The sequence below is a fragment of the Augochlora pura genome, chromosome 11 (genome assembly GCF_028453695.1).
Source record: "Augochlora pura isolate Apur16 chromosome 11, APUR_v2.2.1, whole genome shotgun sequence".
In the NCBI taxonomy this organism is placed as follows: domain Eukaryota; kingdom Metazoa; phylum Arthropoda; class Insecta; order Hymenoptera; family Halictidae; genus Augochlora; species Augochlora pura.
In genome coordinates this window covers 2,139,970-2,159,791 of record NC_135782.1, presented here as the reverse complement: position 1 = coordinate 2,159,791, position 19,822 = coordinate 2,139,970, and the positions used below count along the sequence as shown (strand labels likewise).

General features: G+C 46.6%; 2 protein-coding genes across 5 annotated transcripts in view; one reads left to right on the top strand and one right to left on the bottom strand.

Moving 5' to 3' along the window:
* Positions 1-19,166, bottom strand: part of LOC144477287 (uncharacterized) — a 90,406-nt gene extending 71,240 nt beyond the window's left edge. Inside the window, exons 1-2 of one of the 2 annotated variants that reach the window (XM_078194897.1) lie at positions 19,027-19,166; positions 14,862-14,938 (exon numbers count right to left, since the gene is read on the bottom strand). In XM_078194897.1, coding sequence (XP_078051023.1) covers positions 14,862-14,938; positions 19,027-19,029 — 80 coding nt within the window. In that variant the 5' untranslated portion in view covers positions 19,030-19,166. The remainder of the gene's footprint in view (positions 1-14,861; positions 14,939-19,026) is intronic. The other variant, XM_078194898.1, reaches the window with a different exon arrangement.
* Positions 1-19,185, top strand: part of Btk29a (tyrosine-protein kinase Btk29A) — a 140,123-nt gene extending 120,938 nt beyond the window's left edge. For all 3 annotated transcript variants that reach the window (XM_078194880.1, XM_078194882.1, XM_078194881.1), the window contains 11 exons: positions 11,639-11,700; positions 12,144-12,227; positions 15,385-15,449; positions 17,275-17,340; positions 17,403-17,531; positions 17,606-17,799; positions 17,910-18,081; positions 18,152-18,320; positions 18,394-18,512; positions 18,607-18,859; positions 19,049-19,185. In XM_078194880.1, coding sequence (XP_078051006.1) covers positions 11,639-11,700; positions 12,144-12,227; positions 15,385-15,449; positions 17,275-17,340; positions 17,403-17,531; positions 17,606-17,799; positions 17,910-18,081; positions 18,152-18,320; positions 18,394-18,512; positions 18,607-18,859; positions 19,049-19,150 — 1,415 coding nt within the window. In that variant the 3' untranslated portion in view covers positions 19,151-19,185. The remainder of the gene's footprint in view (positions 1-11,638; positions 11,701-12,143; positions 12,228-15,384; positions 15,450-17,274; positions 17,341-17,402; positions 17,532-17,605; positions 17,800-17,909; positions 18,082-18,151; positions 18,321-18,393; positions 18,513-18,606; positions 18,860-19,048) is intronic.
* Positions 19,186-19,822: the final 637 nt, after the last annotated feature.

The window sequence follows — 19,822 nt, the reverse complement described above, 5'->3', positions numbered from 1 at the left end:
AGCGACGACTATGCGGGGGAGAAATCGTGGAAAATTCGGAAGCAAGGGAGAAAGCGACGGCGGGCAGGCATAGTCGCTCCGTCGAGAAATTAAAGCCGTATTTCGGCGTAATAACGGGTTCATTGGGGATCCAAACTACATCCGAGATCCCGGCCGATTCTACTCTGAACTCACGGTAATGCCGACAATTTCGAGCATCCCGCCGAATTCTACTTGAGCCCGCCGGCTCAAATATTTCCCGGCGCGAAATTACGTCGGTTGCCAGGCTCTGGCCACTGCTAACCGGCCACACACTAATTAACCCCCGGTCGGCGACGACGGGTCCAGTCCGACCCGACGACTCTCGCGGAACATGGGCCAGGAAAGTCATCGAAAATACTTGAGCGTTACCGACGCTTCTAGATTCGAATATTAAATCTCGACTGCGATATCCGTAGAGAAAGAACGAGCTAATTCCTGAAATAAATTCCTTGGCCGCGCGTTATTCAATGGCGCCAGACTACTCGACGCGTTAAAACAAAAGCCGTTAAGCAAATGATCGATTTGGAAATCGCTCGAAATTAATACGACAAAGGTTGCTGCGCGCTCGCGCGGTTTTCTCCCGAAAAATTGGCTCAAGGGTGAACACCGCACTCGGCCAATCGCTTTTAATTAGCCGACGATGATGAGCCTGCGTGTTTCGTTCGTCCGTGACCCGCTGCAACAATTCATCAGAGATTTATCCTCGAAGGCGATCCTCGAAATTTCAGGGCTCTTGCGATCGAAGATTCGTCGGGTGAAATTCTCGTTTCGAAAATGATCGACGAATGCAGACGTCGTCGCGGCCGTCTCGCGAAAGTGGACCACGGTTTATTAATTTACCGGAGCTTTCTTACGTATTTCCATCGCGTCGATTCAAATTCCCGAGAGAACCTTCGTCAGCTGGGATTCATGCCACCATTCCGATTTCCATTGCAGTCTACTTCGATTTTCGGTAATTGCTCTTCATCCCGACTTTAGGATCGGACGTGTAAACTGATATCAAATAACAACGCGTGTAAAACTGATTTTATCCAGCAGCCTTTACTTGTATGGTTGGAAACAGAGGACTGCGCATCTTTTTAATTTACCATGAACTGCACGAAGCTTCTTCGTGTAAAGGCTGCGCATCATCGTTTGGACGTTTAAAAGGTAGAATGATTTCCAACGATTTGATTGATAGTGATAGGGAGTAGTCCCGTGCAGAAATGCGGATCGCGGGAGAACATCGTAGACCATATGCATCATACGGTGTACGTGTATGTATATCCATCGAGCGACGAGTATCGATTATCGGCGGCGCGCGTAGAAACCGTATAGTTTGCTTCTCGCCACGAAGCGAAGCGACGCGACGCGACTGTGGTTACGATCTCGAATTCCGTCTGGATTTCGAGTCTCGATCTGGAACTTGCCGCTCTCCTGTTTGGTCCTACCAAGTTTACGGAGATTGAGGTATTTCTGGTTTCGTGGGTCCACAATGGAGGCTGACTCGAGCGGGGGGGGGGGGGGGGGTGGATACACTCCACTGGTTGGACAGATAGGAGCGTCGCACGGTACATTGCCAAAACTCCCATGACCGGTATCATTTCGATCTTAAACTCAAATTCCAGGAGAAACGCGTTGAATAGAATCAAATATCCTTCGCGCGACGACTCTCTTATTCTCTATTTCAATTACGAAAATGATTCTTGCTGCAGTTGATGCGCGGTAAACGGAAAGGTTTATAGATTGTCAAACACACGGTGGAGTAGTCGTCGATCATGTTTTCATTGAGAGGTGGACATCATGAGAAGCTTGGGAAGGAGCTTTCCCCCATTGATGTTTTCCCGGGTCCATTATAGTTTCCGCCTAGGTTAGCCTAGCCTTGCCTAGCCTTGCCTCACATCGCATCGCATTGCCTCGCCTTGCCTCGCATCGCATTGCCTCGCCTCGCCTCGCCTCGCCTCGTCCCGCCGGTGAAAAAGGCGGCATGTGTACCACTCGATAAAGGTCGGCCCCTGCTTTCGGGTATCTGGGGCGCACAAATCAAAGCATAATGATCTGTCGAGTCGGACTTTCGCAGAGGGCGAAAGGCGCGAGCTTTCCTTAAGGGAGTCGTTACGAGCCTCGGAAAATGACGGCCGAGCCACGTCTTCCGACATCTTTCCGAGATATATCGCCAGACTCTCCATCGCGCGCATTGAATATGCATCGACCTGAGACATTTTCAAACATTTACAAAGCAAAACGCTTTCGGTTGACCTAATGTCCGCCTCGGAGAATTCCGCCGGAGGAAATGACGTCATCGCCCCGTTCGCGAGAATTTATATGAAATCATGGAACGATTTTCAGGGAGAGAGACTTTTCGGACACGCTTACGACGATTACAGCTATCGATGGACAGAGGATAAATTCGTTTCATGTACGAAGAAAGAAATTGTGCATCAGCCAGTTCCGCGAAAATCTCGCCGGTGAAATTCCGTGTTTTGGATTTCGTAAATATTCTGCTGGGGGTTAGTCGCTAGTAAAATAGAATTCGGTTTGCCGGTATGTATCAGGAAACTAGTTGGGAATACAAGTTACGCTTTTTTTTATCGAACGTTTGGAACTGAGCAAAAATTGTAGAATAGTGGAGTTTTGTTCCGCGGCAGTAACATATTTTAGAGAACCGCGAGCCGAGATTATTTACAGCGTCATAGGTACGGCGGTTGCTAAGATTGAAAGTTTATGAGAAAATTTCGAGTGATGGTGTTCCTCTACTGTGTAGGAAAATAGTTTAGAAAACAGATTGCAGACGATTTGTACAGCTTCGCATAAACACGGCCTCCACCGAGACCAAACGTTCCGAGCTGCCTGAATATTGCGGTGGAATACCATTTTCGGTGAGAAGAAAATTTTGAAAACAAGTTGTTCGTGAAAACAAGAGAATTCGTATGCGGGACTTCGTATGGAAATTATTCCCGACGCGATTGATCGCACATGTGTGCGAAAAAATCGTGAAAATTGTGTGGAAATATTATCCATCACTTGGTGATCGAGGTAACTAGTTATCAATTCCCTGAGTATCGACTCGCTCGATTAGAATTTCTATCAGTTAGACGAGGGTCCCAATTATTCCAGTGCTGTCCCTGCCGGTATGTGAAATCGCGATAGAAAATCACAGGGAATTATCGGGAAGAAGGGCGGCCGGTGATAGAATGGAAAGGTTGAAAACATTCGAATTAATCGAGAGTAAACGAGCGGGTAATAACCGGTTTACCTGTGTTCGGGGGCAATGGCGAGACGGGGACGTGTTTTGTCGGCGGCTCTCGAAACAGGTCAGCCGTTTTCTGGCGCGCGCGCGCGCGCGCGTTCGAACCCGTGCCGATAGAGGATGAACTTTGCGTTTCTAGCGAATATTTTGCTACACGGCCGAGCAATTATCTCAACGACTCTATCAGCCGTGTTTAATTCTTTTGTTTGCCTCACGGACGAGCTGAGCCGAGGAGAAAGCAACCGTCGCAGCGCGACTGGAGGAAAACCGCTGCTGTCATTGCTTCTCGGCTTGAATCGTGGTTCATCAATTTATCAGACCGATGCACCCGGCTTTCAGACTTTTTCAGAGCGGTCGTTTCGATCGCGGGGATCGGAGTCCGAAGGCGGGGCGAGCGCAGAACCAAAAAGCGACAGAAGAACAGAAATAGAGGCGCGAAGCGAAGCGTGGGGATGGAACGAGAAAAAAATCAATTTAGGAAGATAGCTGAAATTAGAGCAAGGGAAACGTGAAACTTTAATTGTTCCTTTCTTTCTTCAGTTTCCCTCCTGTAACTCCATTTCTCGAGCTACGTTTCTCTAGCTCCAGCTAAAGAATACATTTCGCGAGGAGAACTATTCTTTGTTGCGAGGCTTCCTCGAGAAAGTTCGAGCAAGAGAAGAACAGGATCTTTCAGAAAATTAGTTAACAGAGAAGATGCAATGAGAAGGCTGGAGGAAATATGGAAAACGCTCGGAGGAGAAAGAAAGTGAAATAGCGGTGGAAACTCGAGTACAGGGCGATCAAAACTAACTAGATTCTGCTATCGTGATCGTCCATTGATATCGACGTTCTACAGATGGTACAGCGGCGTACGTTGCGCGATACGAGCCCATTCTACTTTCCATAAATCTAGAGAACAGAAAATGACGATCGATAATTCCGAAGGCGGCTGTGCCCGTATTTCACGCTGCATCGCGATTTCACCGGAACATTTTTCGAAACGACCACTGAAATATTCATATTATTAGCTATCTCCGTTAAATCTGTAATTTGCGAGGGGTTTCTTATCTAATTGCTCGAATCGATAACGGCCATGGTAATTGCAATTGTTCGCATCGTGTACTGATCGAAAAAAAAGAAATTGGAAACGCCTAACTTAACTCCATTGTGTTTCCTGGCAAAAAGCAGACGTCGAAATCGATGGCGAGTTAGTCGGAGGAATTGTCTCTAACAGACTCCGGCGACATAGTCGTAGTTTATGCCCGGTGGAGCAACGGTACGTGTCAACGTAAGAGTTTCGCTCCGGAGAGTTGCTTTAGGGGATGAAAGTCATTACGGGATAGAAACCGGAGAGAGAGAGAGAGAGAGAGAGAGAGAGAATCTTTGAGAGATTACTTTCAGTGTCGTAGTTTATAGTCTACTGGCGCGGCGTAACAGTGCATCTCCACTGAAGAGTTTAACGTTCGAAAATTGCTGTGTTAACCGGAGAGACTCGGGGCAGCTTTAGCTCGAGGAGAGGCCAGTCTGTTACAGGGCGAGAAAGATTTCTCTAGATACGATGAAACCTGATGTTTCGTTTCCGGACGATGCGTCCGTCGAAACGATACTAAACTCAAACGTAATTCGAAAGTTGTTGAATGAAAATGGCCGCGTTTCGTCGCGTCGCGACGAGTCGGGCAATTTTTTTTCGTTGGACGCTCCGCGTTTATTAGCGCAATATGCCGGGACGTATTTACGCATTCAATTTAAAGCAGAGAGTCGCGAGGACCGTGAAAATACGAAAGTTCTCAGTGGATCGTGCTAACGAGGATCTCGGGTCAGGTGGTAACGTGCCGCAGCGCTATGTTTTCTAGACAGCATTTTTAATTAGAGCTACGCCATTATTTTCTATATATCTTACCGCCCCGACGGGAAACGCCGGCTTCCAATACAAGATCTTTCGCTGCTACGAATCCTCTTCGAAACAGTTTCTTCTCAACCGTTTCTCTCTTTTCAGTTTTCCTTTTCGTCAAAGTTTTCCCGTTTTACAAAAAATTCAGTGTATGCCATAATTCTTGCTAGTAATAACTCCGTACTGGCCTGGGACACTTACGGTTGAACGTGCTGTAGAATCGGCGCGGCACTAGAGCAGAAAAAGAGGAAGAAAGCGACGGGTTTTGAGTAAGAAGACGCGTGTATCCATCCTCGGTGAACTTAGCATGCACTCGAGCGTTAGGGACGGTCGCGGGCGGTCGGGGGTGGTCGGGGGTGGTCGGGGGTGGTCGGGGGTGGAGCAGAGACTGCTTCCGGTAATGAAACTCGACGGCGACCGAGCCGACCGGCTCGATGGAGAGGGACGACGCTCGATTTCGGACGAGGAGGAGAGAAGAGACGCGCTGGAGAGGCGACGAGACGAAAGAGAGGAAAAGATAGAGTCAGAGGGACGCGCGGCCAGGGCCAGGCACGCACGTGGGGACGTTGAACGGTCTAAGGGATGCTGGAGGGGATGCAGGAGGTTGAGGTCGCATCGATTTTGTCTAGACAGGGTGGAGACTAGCTCTGTGGTATCGTCCTTCGCTCACCGTTGATATTCCGGCAGCCAGTGCGCTTTCGGTGCACGCAGCAGCTTGCACCGGCTTGCACCAGCTTGTAACTGCACTCTGTCTCGGCCGCGACCTCGACCGTTGCAACTGTCCTCGCAAAATTTCCATCATTTTTTCCTCGAATTTGCGACTTTATACTTTTTCCCCCATCTGTCTCCTCTCTCCTCTCTCTCTCTCTCTCTCTCTCTCTGACTTTCTGTCTTTTTCTCTCCCACTTTTCGTTTTGAATCTGCTGTTGCTCGTTGAATTTCCTCTTGTATATTTTACGGGCAGTATGGCAACGACTCAGCACGAAAATTTGATCGACCATAATCGCGAGTGAAAGCCGTGTGCGTGCGAAACGATACACCGGTGCGTGTTCGCGAGCACTTTCACTCGCGCCCCGATAACATCTTCGGAAAAGTGCAGTGGCGACTGTGAAGACGTTCGAGTTTGTGTCCGATGGTTCTTCGAGTTTTTGATTTCTCTCAAAGTTCTCCAATGGGTTGGTTCGATGCGCAGCGACTGAATCTGCATGGCTAGGATGAAATTTATGGTACGTTCTTAATTGTAATGCCAAGTTTACGCTGAGGTTACGCCGCGACTTGTTTCTACTTCACAAAAATTGCAAGAACGGCGTTGTTCGTGCCTGACGCGACATTTATTGTAATACAGGAGGAGAGAGCAAGAGCTGATGAACGAAAGAAAGAAAGAAAGAAACGGAACGATGGAAAGCCGAAAAAAGAACGACGTTTATTGTGACAGAGACGGTAAAAGGAAAGAAAGAGGCAGCGAAAAAGAGAACTCGAAGAGAAGCGACGTTTATTGTGACGTTAAAGGGGAAAGAGAGGAGAGCAGAAAGATTCCGAATTCAAGAGAAAAAGTGGATAAACGACATTTTTTGTGGAACGCTCCGAAATAATTGAACTCGTTCACGAAAATAGAATATCAATGCGCCTATCGTTGTCCGTCGAATTATTCCAATATTAATACCAGCACGGATGTAGGACTTGCTCGATAATTCCCCATTATCGAATAATATGCACTGATATAAAATTGCTCCGCATATTATTTGGAAACCGAACGAAATACCACTGCGCGTTTAATTGCGTTCTCGGTCAATTAATTCGCGGGTATCTGTAATTACATGAACATCCTATTGACGAGAAAGGGTTGGAGAGAGAGAGAGAGAGAGAGAGAGAGAGAGAGGGAGGAGAGGAGGGGAAAAGGGGACATTTGACGAGCTTCGGATAGAAAGGCAATCGATGTTGAAAAGTTCGCGTGCACCTATGTAGAAGCTCACAGGCCGGGGCACAATGGCAGCCTTAAACACGAGCAGAGCCGGGAAAGCCGAGAAAACCGAGAAACCCGCGACGGAAAGGGCGAAGGGATAATTAAAACGGGAAATCGGGCTTTCCTCGTGGCGAGATCTCGAAATGAAATGTACTTTATCAACGAATCGGCTGGCTAACGAGCTTCGGCGTTGTTCGCTCGTTACACCGCACCGTCGCATTAATTGAGAACACAAAGAATCGGATGCTGCTTCGAGTAAATGAAAAAAGCAAGGTGGAGAGGCGGAGATTCGAGAAGAGAGAGAGAGGGAGAGGGGAGAGAGAGAGAGAGCGAGTAAGAGAGGGAGAGGGAGCCCTGGCAAAACAGGAGAATAATATTTCTAGCTGAGCATTAATGCAAATTGGAATTATGAGAACGTCGGGGAACAAAATGCAACCGGTAATGGTATCTAGAAGAGAATGGAGCTCCGATGTAAGCTGAACCAACTACAGTCCGTCGCGATATTATTATTTCTCGTCCCGCAAACTTTACTTTTTCGTGGTTTCGTTCATCTGTTCCCAACGAAACATTTCGACCATGTCATAATTCATAGCTTTAGTTCGCTAAATTGTTTCAATGTTTGACAAGCGAACTGCAGTACAGTAGTACCGAACTAAACGGTCCGACAATGAAGGGAAACAGCGAAAAAACGGCGGTAGCGAACGCGTTAATATTTCACGATTAAATTTTTTGTTGCCCGACACTAATAAATAGTCTCCCATCATTCACGTCACGCCATTGGTGGTTAAAAGTTCAAATGATCTAGTAGAAATTAGGCGAAGAGATCGTACGCGTGTTTCGTTTGAGAAATAAAAAGATGCGAATATTTCTGCGTAAACGGGAAATGCGGATAAAAATTCGTTGCTGGGAAATCGCGCTAGCATTTCACGGGACGAGGCATCTTCTTGTCGCGGAGTATAGACGAGATCGACAACCGAGGAACTCTCTCGGATTCGATGAGTCTCTCGCGAGGGACTCATTCGCTTCGTAAATTTCAGCAGAGACAGTATTATTACTGGCAGACTGGGAATCGTAATATCTGCAGTGACACTTTAATTCAACCTTTTTTTACTCTCTTTTCCGACCTGCGACAGAGTATGTCGTCAACAGGAAATCCTCGTATTCATTTTGTTTCACTGTTTCGACATGGAAACGTCTCGAAAAATTCAAACGCCCAGGAGGGTCCGCGGTTTAATTATCGCATGCATCGAAAAGTAATTTCATTGAAATTTCTCCGTCGCGAATTAACATAAATTTTTCTGGAAACTGTCGAGCCATAACGGATTCGATCGAAACATCAAAGTTCGTGTTTCGAAAAGCTGTTCGTCGATTAAATCGTTTCGCTATTAATTCCGACGCTGGGTTATGTCGATTTATGCGACGGTAACGCAGCGATGCGAAAATTAAGGAATTTCTCGCTGTCCCCACTGACTCATCTACGAAAGGAATAAGGATGAACGAGGGAAACGAACGTTTCGAGGCACATAATCCCCGATAAAGCTGGATCCCCGCGCAGCAGGCAGTCTCGTATTAAAATCTCCATTGTCACGGGCCATACTTGACAAGAAATGAATACGATACGCGGAGTGCTGCGCGTCTAAGGGATACCCGCCGGAGAATATTCGCATAGCATTCGTCGCGATGCATTCGTCGGGATCGAAATCGGGATCGAAATCGGGATCGAAATCGGGATCGAAATCGGGATCGAAATCGGGATGCCGCCGACATCAAGGTAAATCGTGTACTCTCTTGCGGATAGCGAAATATTCGCTTGATAAATAGTCGCGCTTTGGTTCCGCGATTTTCGCGAGCCACGGAACACCGACGACGACGCACCGTGAATATGTATAGGAACGAGAGAACAATGCACCGGTTCGATTAATAGATAAACCCGAGCATCCTTCGTTTAACAAAAATCCATTTCTAAAGGAATCTTATTGAAAGCATTGCTTGTTATAATTTTTTCAGGAACAATCTCTAAGAACATTTTACTTTCAACTATCGAAACCACGGATTTCAAGATTAAAGTCTCCCCTCTCGATCGGGTTAACAAAAATTGATGTACGATCTTTTCTCGGCGAGTTATCGCGCTTCGAGCGAAGGGAATGGCCGTGCCGTTTCGACGCCGGCAGAGAAAAGCTGGACGATGTGGAAGATTGAAAAATTTCGAGTAAATCAAATATTGTGTAGAGGATTGCGTGGTAAAATACATATATTGGGCACGATGGAAATGCTCCTCTACACCGTTTATTATATTTGGCGCGGATGCAGTGACGGGGTGGAGACAGTCTCGCTGTCTCTTTACGGGTCGAACTCGAAAAAGGAATAAGTAATAAGTGTTTGAAAATGATTGTACATCGCTTTTATACAGGTCGTTAACCCTTTGCCGTACTTTAACGAGACAGACTCGTTATGGAGATTTCTAGTAATAAGCTATCAGGTATGAATATTCATTCGTTCCTTTAACTGGGAATCAAATTTGATTCCCTCGTTACCAATATTTAAACATTTAAGTAGATATAAGCACACGATAAATATAAAATTTCCTTTTTCATCTAAGAATTTAGTGGGATCGAAGAAATTCTGATCGTGCAACTTCTAAAGAAAATGGTACGGCAAGGGGTTAAACCGATTATATCAATACTGTATGGCATCGGGCTTCCTAACACACGGTACATACCTTTTTTATATGTATATCGTTGTCCGCGCATAAAAACAGACCGCGCTAAACGGAGCCTAGGAGCAGCGTACGAAAACTCCTTCGAAATACGTTGACCTGACAACCGTTATTAAAATCAGGGTCGCCACAATTGTATTATCGTTACGCCATTCTTGCTTCTTGCGGTTCGTCCGTGTCGAGCGATCCCTCTTGCTCGTTACGGTTGCGCAAGTACCAAGAGAAGAACAAGAAAAGAAAAAAATGTTCGACCAGAGAGAGCTTCCGACGGTCCACAAATTAATTCGTTGTTTCTTTACTTTATTTCACCTCCTAAGACTGCACCAGTCTGAGCTCGCGAGGCAAACGGAACAATTACTTTTAATCCTCGTTTAATTACCGACCGTTGAATGGCGAAGACGTTTAATTGGTAGCGCTCGCTAACAAAGTCTACTTTAATTCCTGACCAGAACTACTGTTTTGAACTTGATCGGTACGGTGCCGATAAGTCTGTTAATTAGAGCCCGAGATCTTCGACCGCGTACCGAGTGTCGTAAAAATCATTGCGGTCGATTCGACGGTTTCGATTAGAAACGATTTTAATGGAGATATTTTTTGGAGATTTTGATCGTGAGGACAGAAGAACCATGTCGTCAGGGATACTCCTATAACAGATGACATCGAGATGGTGATAAGGATGCGCTGTAATCTCGAGTGCCGATTTAAAGGGTCGGGATTGAAGGCGAATTGCACGCGTTCACTCGTTCACTCGTTCACTCGTTTTTCTCGCGAAACCGCCGCCGAGTCTGTTTCTTTCGCAAAGACTTTGTAATCTTTCAAATTGAAACACTCTGCCGCGGAGCCCGCTTCATCGCGAACAAGACCAATGGTCTTCATCTTGAAAAGCCTTGTCGCCGCCGCGGCCGCGGCCGCGGCCGCGGATTCAATTTCACGGTAAAGTTGTCGGGGTTCGTTAGTATTCATTAAAACATTGTGGGAAACGTAAGCTCGTTAAAATAAAAGTTACGAGGCTTTTTCCTCGAGAAGGCGAGAACTGTCTTCTTCGGCTCGCCGGCGTATTCAATAATTATCGCGATGGAGGGGAAAAATATACACACAAGGAACCGCTCTTTTCAGCGGAAATCCTGATAACCCTTTGCTGTTTCGCAGACACGACGACGAAGAAAAACGCGGCGCTGCCGTTTAATTGTACAGAAAAATCCACGTGTAACCGGTGCCCGGCCGTGCGCGGTGTTTCTTTCGTTGTCACGTTCTTCCTTTATTTCGTGTTCTTCCTTGCAGCTTTTTTACCCGTCGCCGTTTTCACGGACACGCGCTCGTACCGCGCTGCTTCAACAGCACACCGACTTACAAATTTATTCACGGACAGCTGTCGAATTTATTTTACTAAACCACCTACAGAATCGCGGATTTTAAATTAAAAACGGGAAATATTCGCCGCGGCTGCGAAATATGTCGAGCCAGCCAAAAAATCTTCCTCCTGTTTCCCTCTTTCGCCGTGCCAAAATAAATGGCACAGTGAAATAAATACGCTAAAATACAACGAAAACTAGCGTGTTTCAAAGGTAACGCCAACGTAAAGTTACGGGCGTACAACGTGCGCGTTTTTAGTTCGCCGTGAATAAAAACATCGGAATAAATAAATGGTAAAACCAAGTGTGTGATGGGATCGGATCGCGTATACCGTGTACGCGATAAATAAATAAATGTTACGGCGACCGAACGACTAGCTTCGATGGAGAGCTCGAACGAAAAGTGCGATTATCAATAGTAAGGCTGGAATTCTAGAATCCAACTTAACGACAAGGGCTTTCATGATTTCTCTTTATTTTCCAGGTACCCCCTCGACACCCATAATGCCAGGGGGCACGCCAGGAACTCCGTCTTCTAAAACAAAGGTAAAACAACGATACTCTCTCCTGACATAACACAACGATCCTTCGGAAAATATTTGTTCGCTACGTTTAACAAAGGAAAAGAATAACTTTGAAGGAGCTAATCGACTAATATCTTCGCCGAAGAAGCACACCTGTGGGAAAGCACACGAACATAACACTCTCGAATCATCGGGTGGAAATTTGAAATCGGGCGCGGCGCGGAAACTAGAGGAAAAATGTTATCTCGTTAAAGTTAGATCGTGCAGCTTTCGGTCGTAGCTTTTTGCGGATACTCCTATCAGCGAGGGAGCAAGAGAGAAAAATATTATCAAGCTCTACGTACATAAAACAAAGTTCTCGCGCTTATAATTTACGATAGTTTTTGCGCTCTCCTTGTCTGCTATAACCGCGCGAAAGTCCGCGTAGAATGTTAACGATGGTAATTGTTGAACACGGTGTTTCAGGACAAAATAATGATGAGAACGAAGGTGGTGGTGGCTCTGTACCCTTTTCGAGCGATCGAGGGGGGCGATCTTTCTCTCGAAAAGGTAAGTACTAATTGAATCCGAGGGTCGAGCCTATTAATAAACGGTCGGTTAACTCGCATGGGGGTCCGTCGATCGGTTGCGGGGAACGGGGAACGGGGAACGGGGGAACGGGGGATCGGGGGATCGGGGGATCGGGAAGTGTTCCATATGCGATGCGAACGGTGGATGCACAACATAGTTCCGCGATAAAATGCAGCTTTAATTGCATCGCCGGAGGAGATGGAATTGCAGTAATACTTCATTGAAAACGGGAATCTCGATCGCATGAAAGTAAACTGGAATCGATATCCGTTTTTCCCATCGTCGCCCCCTCGCAATTGAATTCGGGGCGCAGTGACATCGAGAACGCGAATCGAAAATCTAAAACCTGTGGATCGCTCGATATTTCTTTGCATTGCGCATCATTTCATTTATGGTATTAGAGACGTCCACGAGCAATGTCGTTTATGTGACGTTAATGACGAAAAAAAGTTCCGTTAGCTATGGGTACCTGTGATAATTGGAAAAAATTCTATTGCTCGGTGTCGCGGTTCCTTAATCGAACAAGTATTCGTAAACGCCATACGAGTCGTCGAACATTTTGGAGAGCGCTGTCGCGCGCGTCACCGAAAACCGTAACGAATTTAAGCGGAGAGTTGCTGCTGATCGAGTAACGCCGAAGGAAGAAGCGGTAGGCGCGGCTCGTCAAGTTTCGAACGCGATTAAAATTATAATCGCGTCGATGATCGACGACTCGCACGGCTGATTCATGCGGCCGGATAACGGACCCGATAATGTTCCGCGCGTCGATCCCATTATCGGCGAGCCTCGCAGAGAGGAGCATCGTCGGAATTTCGTGGATTCGGTTATCCTCTAATACGCGGAGAGACCATTTCCGGATCTCATTAACACTTGAACGTTGCCATTTATGGCGCACGCCGCTTTATCAACCGATAAATCAACAGCGGGACGTTTTCAAGCTTTTACGCGCGCCACCATACACGTATGCACGCGCAAACAACCATCAATTCCAACTAGCGATTCGAGGCGAATCGAGCCGTAACTGCAGTCAACAGCATTACCTCGCGGTTCCGGAAAATTTCTATTCCCCAAGATTTATTCATGAACAGATCGACGGAGAGCGCGTTTCGCGTCGAAAACGGTTCGGTTTCGACCGCGAGTACACTTTCAATCCACTTCGAAAGGGGTTCGAGGTATTCTTTAGCGATGCATTATCCCAATTTCGAGCAACAAACACTTTGAAGCGTCATTTTCATTCGAGTGTTTTTTAAAATCAGAAACCCTAATCATTTCGAATAGTATGAAACGATAAATTCGCTAGATCTCCCTTGAAACGAACTCTCTGGGCTTGCCAGACGAAATCGAATGATTCGCGAACGCGAAGTATAGTTGAAATTTAGCATATCCGAGGGGTCGTCTGCCAGAGAAAAGTGTTAAAAAGCAATTTGGAGTAGCGCGTAGAGCTGGCACAAGTATTCTGTGACCAGAATTTCCGCGAGCAAATCCGCAATCGAATCGATCGGTCCGCGATTTTCGCCGGTCGAAGAACGAGCGAGATACGCTTTTCCCGTGGCTCGAAGAAATCCGACGGAAGCGTTTCTCGGGTTTTCGCTCAATTTCATCGGAGCTCGATGATACACCGACGCGACGCATCATCGTTTTCCCGCGATAGGGCAGAGGCGAAACGGCGGAGAGAAAAAAGCGGACCGCAGGAGAAGGGCGAAAAAAGAGAAAAAAAGTAGAAGGAAAGGACGGGAAACTGGGTCGGCTGGGGATACACGGAAAATATAAAAATCTCCGGGAACAAACACAGGCAACGTTGGGAGACCCGTTTCGGGAATACGATTTAGCAGGAACGGCGAAAATCGCGGTTTCCCCGCAGCCGCCGCCGCCGCCGCCGCCGCCGTACCGTTGCCATAGTTGCTACCGTCGCTACGGCCGGTTGATGTAACGTTATTCGATTTCTCCGGCCGGCCGTAAAAAGCGTTTCGAAAGCTCGTCGGGGATCGCTGAAAGCTTCCAAACCCCGCTGTCTCGTTGTCCCGTGAAACGATCGACTCGTCTATCCGATATCCTACCAAGAAACCTCCATATTTTGCGGAGGAGTGTACTTTACCGCGTGTAGAACAGACAGCGTGACTTAGAATGCACGGGCTATCTCAGGTGGGAAAATTATGTAACGACCATAGAGTTTCGCGATCGACGCGCCAGAAATGTCTGATGCAATTTGCCGTTTCAACCCTTTGTCCTTCGAGACACTGCTAAGCATTATTATTATTATTGTTGTTGTAATATAACTAAAAACCGCACCGAGTCGGATAAAGTAAGTTAGCAGATCTATTTTGGCGTCATTAATAGTACGATGGCGTTCCTTCTACTGTTTTGTCAGAGGACAACGTTTCCAATCGCGGTGGCGATTAAGCGGCGGCTAAATCATACAGTTAATTACGGAAATCGATTTAGCATAAAATAGCGGTATATGCAAGCTTTTCGGTATTATCAACTCCACGAATTAGCGGCCCGAAACAAGATAAACGTGCCGGCCACGCCAGCGTAATTAAATTAGAGGATCGCGTTACGAAATTGTAATTCAACGGAATATTATTGCAAATAACTGTTAAGCTTGGAACTGACCTCGAACAGAGCTCGGCGAGTCTGTCGGTTTCGAGGACGCCGTGGAATATACAGTAGGGGAAAGTCTGCACACTTATCTGAAACAGATATTTTCATTTTTAACAATCAGATTATTGGATTCTAAACAAGCAAGTTGGTCATTGACCATAATCTTTCGGAAACGTATTTCTTTTCAAATAATTGGCATTCTGGGACGCGTCGACGCCGAAACGTTAAAAAAAATAAACGAAACCGTTGATAAGGTGGGCGGAGGATTCGCTGTTCGAAAGTTACTATATTACCCTATAAGAAATCCGAGGCTCGGCAGGCCCGCCGATGTTGTTCTTTCCATTGTAAAAATCTGGCCGTATAAGTGAGGGGGTCGTCGTCGTCGTTGTTGGAAAATCTGCGGGTTCGAAGTCGACGGTACTAATCCATAAACCGGGGAAGCTTTTACGGGAGCCGCGGAGCTTACGCCGATCCTTTATAACTCTCCGGGAGAACACACGGTTCGTCAGAGGTAAATTAACTTGTGTTATTTCAGGGCGCTGAGTACGAAGTGCTGGACGATTCTCAGGAGCACTGGTGGAAAGTCAAAGACGAACACGGGTGCGTAAAATCAACGAGTTCGCAATACACGGTGGAAATATCAACGGAGGCGAGCAGAACGCAGCCGTGCATAAAAATCGCAACAAACCGAGGGGGGAGGGGGGAGAGGGGGGGGGGGGGGGGGGGCAATACGAAATTCCGCGAATATATATGATACAATGAGACAAATTACACGAGCAAAGGCAAATGCTATAGGTCGTCGTTCAACTATTATAATTAACGTCACAAAGTTCTTCTACAAAGAGTTATTCGATTTTAATTCACCTCGCATTGCTATTTCTATGCACGGCAATTCCAAGCAAGTTTTCAAACAGTTGCCTACTTTTTGCTACCTGTTCCACGAATCTCCCGGAAAAAAGGTGCGCTGCAATCTCCTTTTTAGAAAGAATTGCCTGTCCCAACAGTCCACCGACTCGTCCAAGCGCAAACAAAGAACCACGAAGTCAGGCACGTCCCGGTCGAAATCCAAATTAATACAACCCCATCAGTTATGTAAGCATCGAGACGCAGCCCCGCGAGGACTGGATATTGTTTCCGTTTTAATTCCAAGGTATCAGGTCTCCGAGTGCTTTTAAAGGCTTAGTCCGCTGCCGCTTCATATTCCAATAATGACTGCTTAGTATTCCCAAAAGCGGATTATAAGCGGGACGAAGCGGGAGTGAGAAATCGTGTTGGTAGCGAGCAGAAATGGCCGTCGCGCGATGGGAGGACCTTGGCGGGGCACACGCCATATCGCACACCATGCTATGCCATGCTATGCCATGCTATGCCATGCTATGCCATGCTATGCCAGACGCCGTAAGCCGTAAGCGTAAGGAAACCGCGGCTCGTGTCAAGGAAACGCTCTCGAGCCAAGGAGAACTGAGACGACGGGATTCGATATATTGCTTTGCACTTAATCGATGCGCGGACGTGCGTGAAATATCCGACCCGATCGTTTTCGCGTGTCGAAATTTCGAATAAGAGGCGACCAGTCGACGATACACCGGCTGGCTGGCTCGTTATTGGCGACACGTTCACCCCTCTAACAATGCCGAGTGCCGCGGTCGCTAATTGGTTCTCATTAAAACTTAAGTAACTCGATCTGTAACGGGGATGGGCTCCGGGAACTATATCCGTGGCTGCTACAGAGTCTGGCTAATTAATAACTGCGAGTCTTTCCGCCGAAAGAATCTCGATCCCGCCTAATTCGAGGCGCGCGACTTATAGATACTACACTTCTATTTACTTCTCTTCCGAATACTGGTTCCCGAAGACACCAGATGGTAGCAATACTGGGGTTCCGATGCTAAACTTTCTTCCAAAATATTCGACAGTCTTATCCATATCCCTTGTACGTTGTTTCTGGTAATATCAAAACTTAAGTAACTCGATCTCCCAATGGGATGGGCTTCTACGAAGGCTGACTGATTAATAAGAAAAGCGTAGGCATTGTAAGTCGTTTCTTTGACGACTATGCGCGAGTGCTAAAACCTTTATTCCGCGTCTCGACCAAAAGAGACCCTAACTCGATTACTCTATAGGGTCCCGAAGATATGCAGTCTGAGCAGGAATTGCCTGCTTCTACTTTCTCTCCCTAATTTATTTGATAATTGCACTCGTTCGACCGAGTTAACTGAGAGGATGATCCTTCGCTTTTCGTAAGCAGGATTTTATTCTACTGTCCTGGTCGTAAGCGAGCATACCCTGTTTATCCAACCATGATTTCCTCTTCTCGTTGCACTCGTGTCGCGTCCACCAAAGTGAACTTTGATAGAGTTGTACAATAAATCCACATTACTTGATACGTTTTTCTAACGTTCAAACGTTTTCTGTCACCTTTCAGATCCATCGGTTACATCCCCAGCAACTATGTGAAGGAGAAAGAACTGTTGGGCCTCCAGAAATACGAGTACGTATCCGGACATGATTTCAAACTGTTCCTCACTGATTTGCGTCCTTCTCTAATTACAGATGGTACGTGGGCGACATGTCCAGACAACGCGCAGAATCATTGCTCAAACAAGAAGATAAGGAAGGATGTTTCGTTGTCCGCAATTCTTCTACCAAAGGGCTCTACACACTTTCCCTCTATACTAAAGTGTGAGTATCAACATCGCCGAAACTGTTCTATTTCCAGTGTGAAAAAAGCAATTAACGGAGAGCTTCCTTTGCAGCCCGCATCCACACGTGAAACACTATCACATCAAACAGAACACCAGAGGAGAATTTTATTTGTCCGAGAAACACTGTTGCGGCTCTATACCAGATTTAGTCAATTATCACAAGCACAATAGCGGAGGTTTGGCTAGCAGATTAAAGACTAGTCCTTGCGATCGACCTGTGCCACCTACTGCTGGTCTAAGTCATGGTTTGTAGCCCGAACATAAAACGAACTTCTTACTCCTTTATGAATCAAATATAACTAACAGAATTACCTTGAGATCGGTAAACTGCTAATTGTCACCACTCCGTGCACAGACAAGTGGGAGATTGATCCTGCGGAACTGCATTTGCTGGAGGAGCTCGGATCCGGACAATTTGGAGTGGTTCGCAGAGGCAAATGGCGCGGATCCATTGACGTTGCTGTCAAAATGATGAAAGAGGGCACAATGTCCGAAGATGATTTCATTGAGGAAGCTAAAGTGATGACGTGAGTAGTAACCCACCTGGTTCGAACATCTGGCAAAATCGATCGATAAACATCTGTCGGTTCTTTTCAGAAAACTTCAACATCAGAACTTGGTCCAACTGTACGGTGTCTGCAGTAAAGACAGGCCAATATACATCGTCACCGAGTACATGCGACACGGATCTCTCCTCAACTACCTCCGTCGCCATGAAGCAACATTAGGTGCGAATGTTGGTCTTTTGTTGGACATGTGCATACAGGTAAACCGATGGTTCAAGCTTAGTAGTGGGTACCATTCACAGTTTGCCCCTGTTACCATGATTCTGTTTACAGGTTTGCAAAGGAATGGCTTATTTGGAGAGGCACAACTACATTCATAGAGACCTTGCTGCACGCAACTGTCTAGTTGGCTCCGAAAATGTAGTGAAAGTCGCAGACTTTGGATTGGCAAGGTAAACTTTGGCTCGCAACTATCGACAAACATTCGATAAACTAGACCAACGCGTGAGATTGTATCAAGTTTCTGACTTGATCAATTAATTCTAGGTATGTCTTGGACGATCAGTACACCAGTAGCGGCGGTGCCAAGTTCCCAATCAAGTGGGCACCCCCGGAAGTCTTGAACTACACACGCTTCAGTTCAAAATCCGACGTTTGGGCATATGGAGTACTGATGTGGGAAGTGTTCACTTGTGGGAAGATGCCTTATGGACGCCTAAAGAACACCGAAGTCGTTGAAAGAGTTCAACGAGGGGTCATCTTGGAGAGACCCAAGGCTTGCTTCAAGGAAGTTTATGAGGTTTGTCTTTGAGAATTACTAGACCGCTTTCAACAACAATTCATTTCAAATCTTGGAGCTAACATCAATGTTTCGGAGAATAGGATTGTTACGGACGATTACACGAATCTATATTGGCTATAACGAGATATCGATTCTTCGTTAAATAAAAATCTTGTTAAACTTACCATGATGACTGAATGATTGCAGGTGATGCGAAAATGCTGGGCCCACTGCCCTGAGGTGCGACCATCGTTCCGCGTGCTGAAGGAACAGCTAATCAGCGTATCTCAAGGTCTGCTCAATGATTGACTCAACCTTTTACGGTGTATGCGGCTGTCGTCGCCATCGAACCGGTCAATACAGGCAACCAAGTCTCCTTCGTTGGATCGGTCGCCGTCGATACTACCATCCTCGAACTCCTCGTCGTCGTACAATTCGTCGACACTGCCGTCGTCGCGAAAGAGCCGCGCGCCAGCCTCCCTGCCGCCATCGGTCGACTTTCTACATCTCTCCTCGTCCACGTGTAAATTGAAGAAAGAAGGGTCATCCTCACCGAGTACACCCGGCCACCAACCTAGTCAACCATCCTCGAGCTCGTCGTCGAACGTCTGTGACATTTGCAGTTCCTACGGACATCCGTGGATTGAGATTTGCAAGGCGATACGAGCCACGAAAGGCAAATAAGAATTCTTTTTCTCAAGCGTGCGTCTGTGTGTGTGTGTATGCATGTATCGAAACATACCTGTGTAAACGCCACTAGAGCTGTTCATTTCTCGAGATACCCGAGTGAAGAATTTCCCGGATACTCGGGCACACTTGTGAGTTACCCGGCACATGAAATAGTCGAGGTTATGCAGGCTGGAAGGAGCGGCAACTGAAACGAGAAACAGAAATCTGATAAATGTGTGAAAATGTAGCGGAAATGTAAATTGTTTTTTACTGTATTGTATAGTACCACCTCTCGATTATCTCATGCATTTG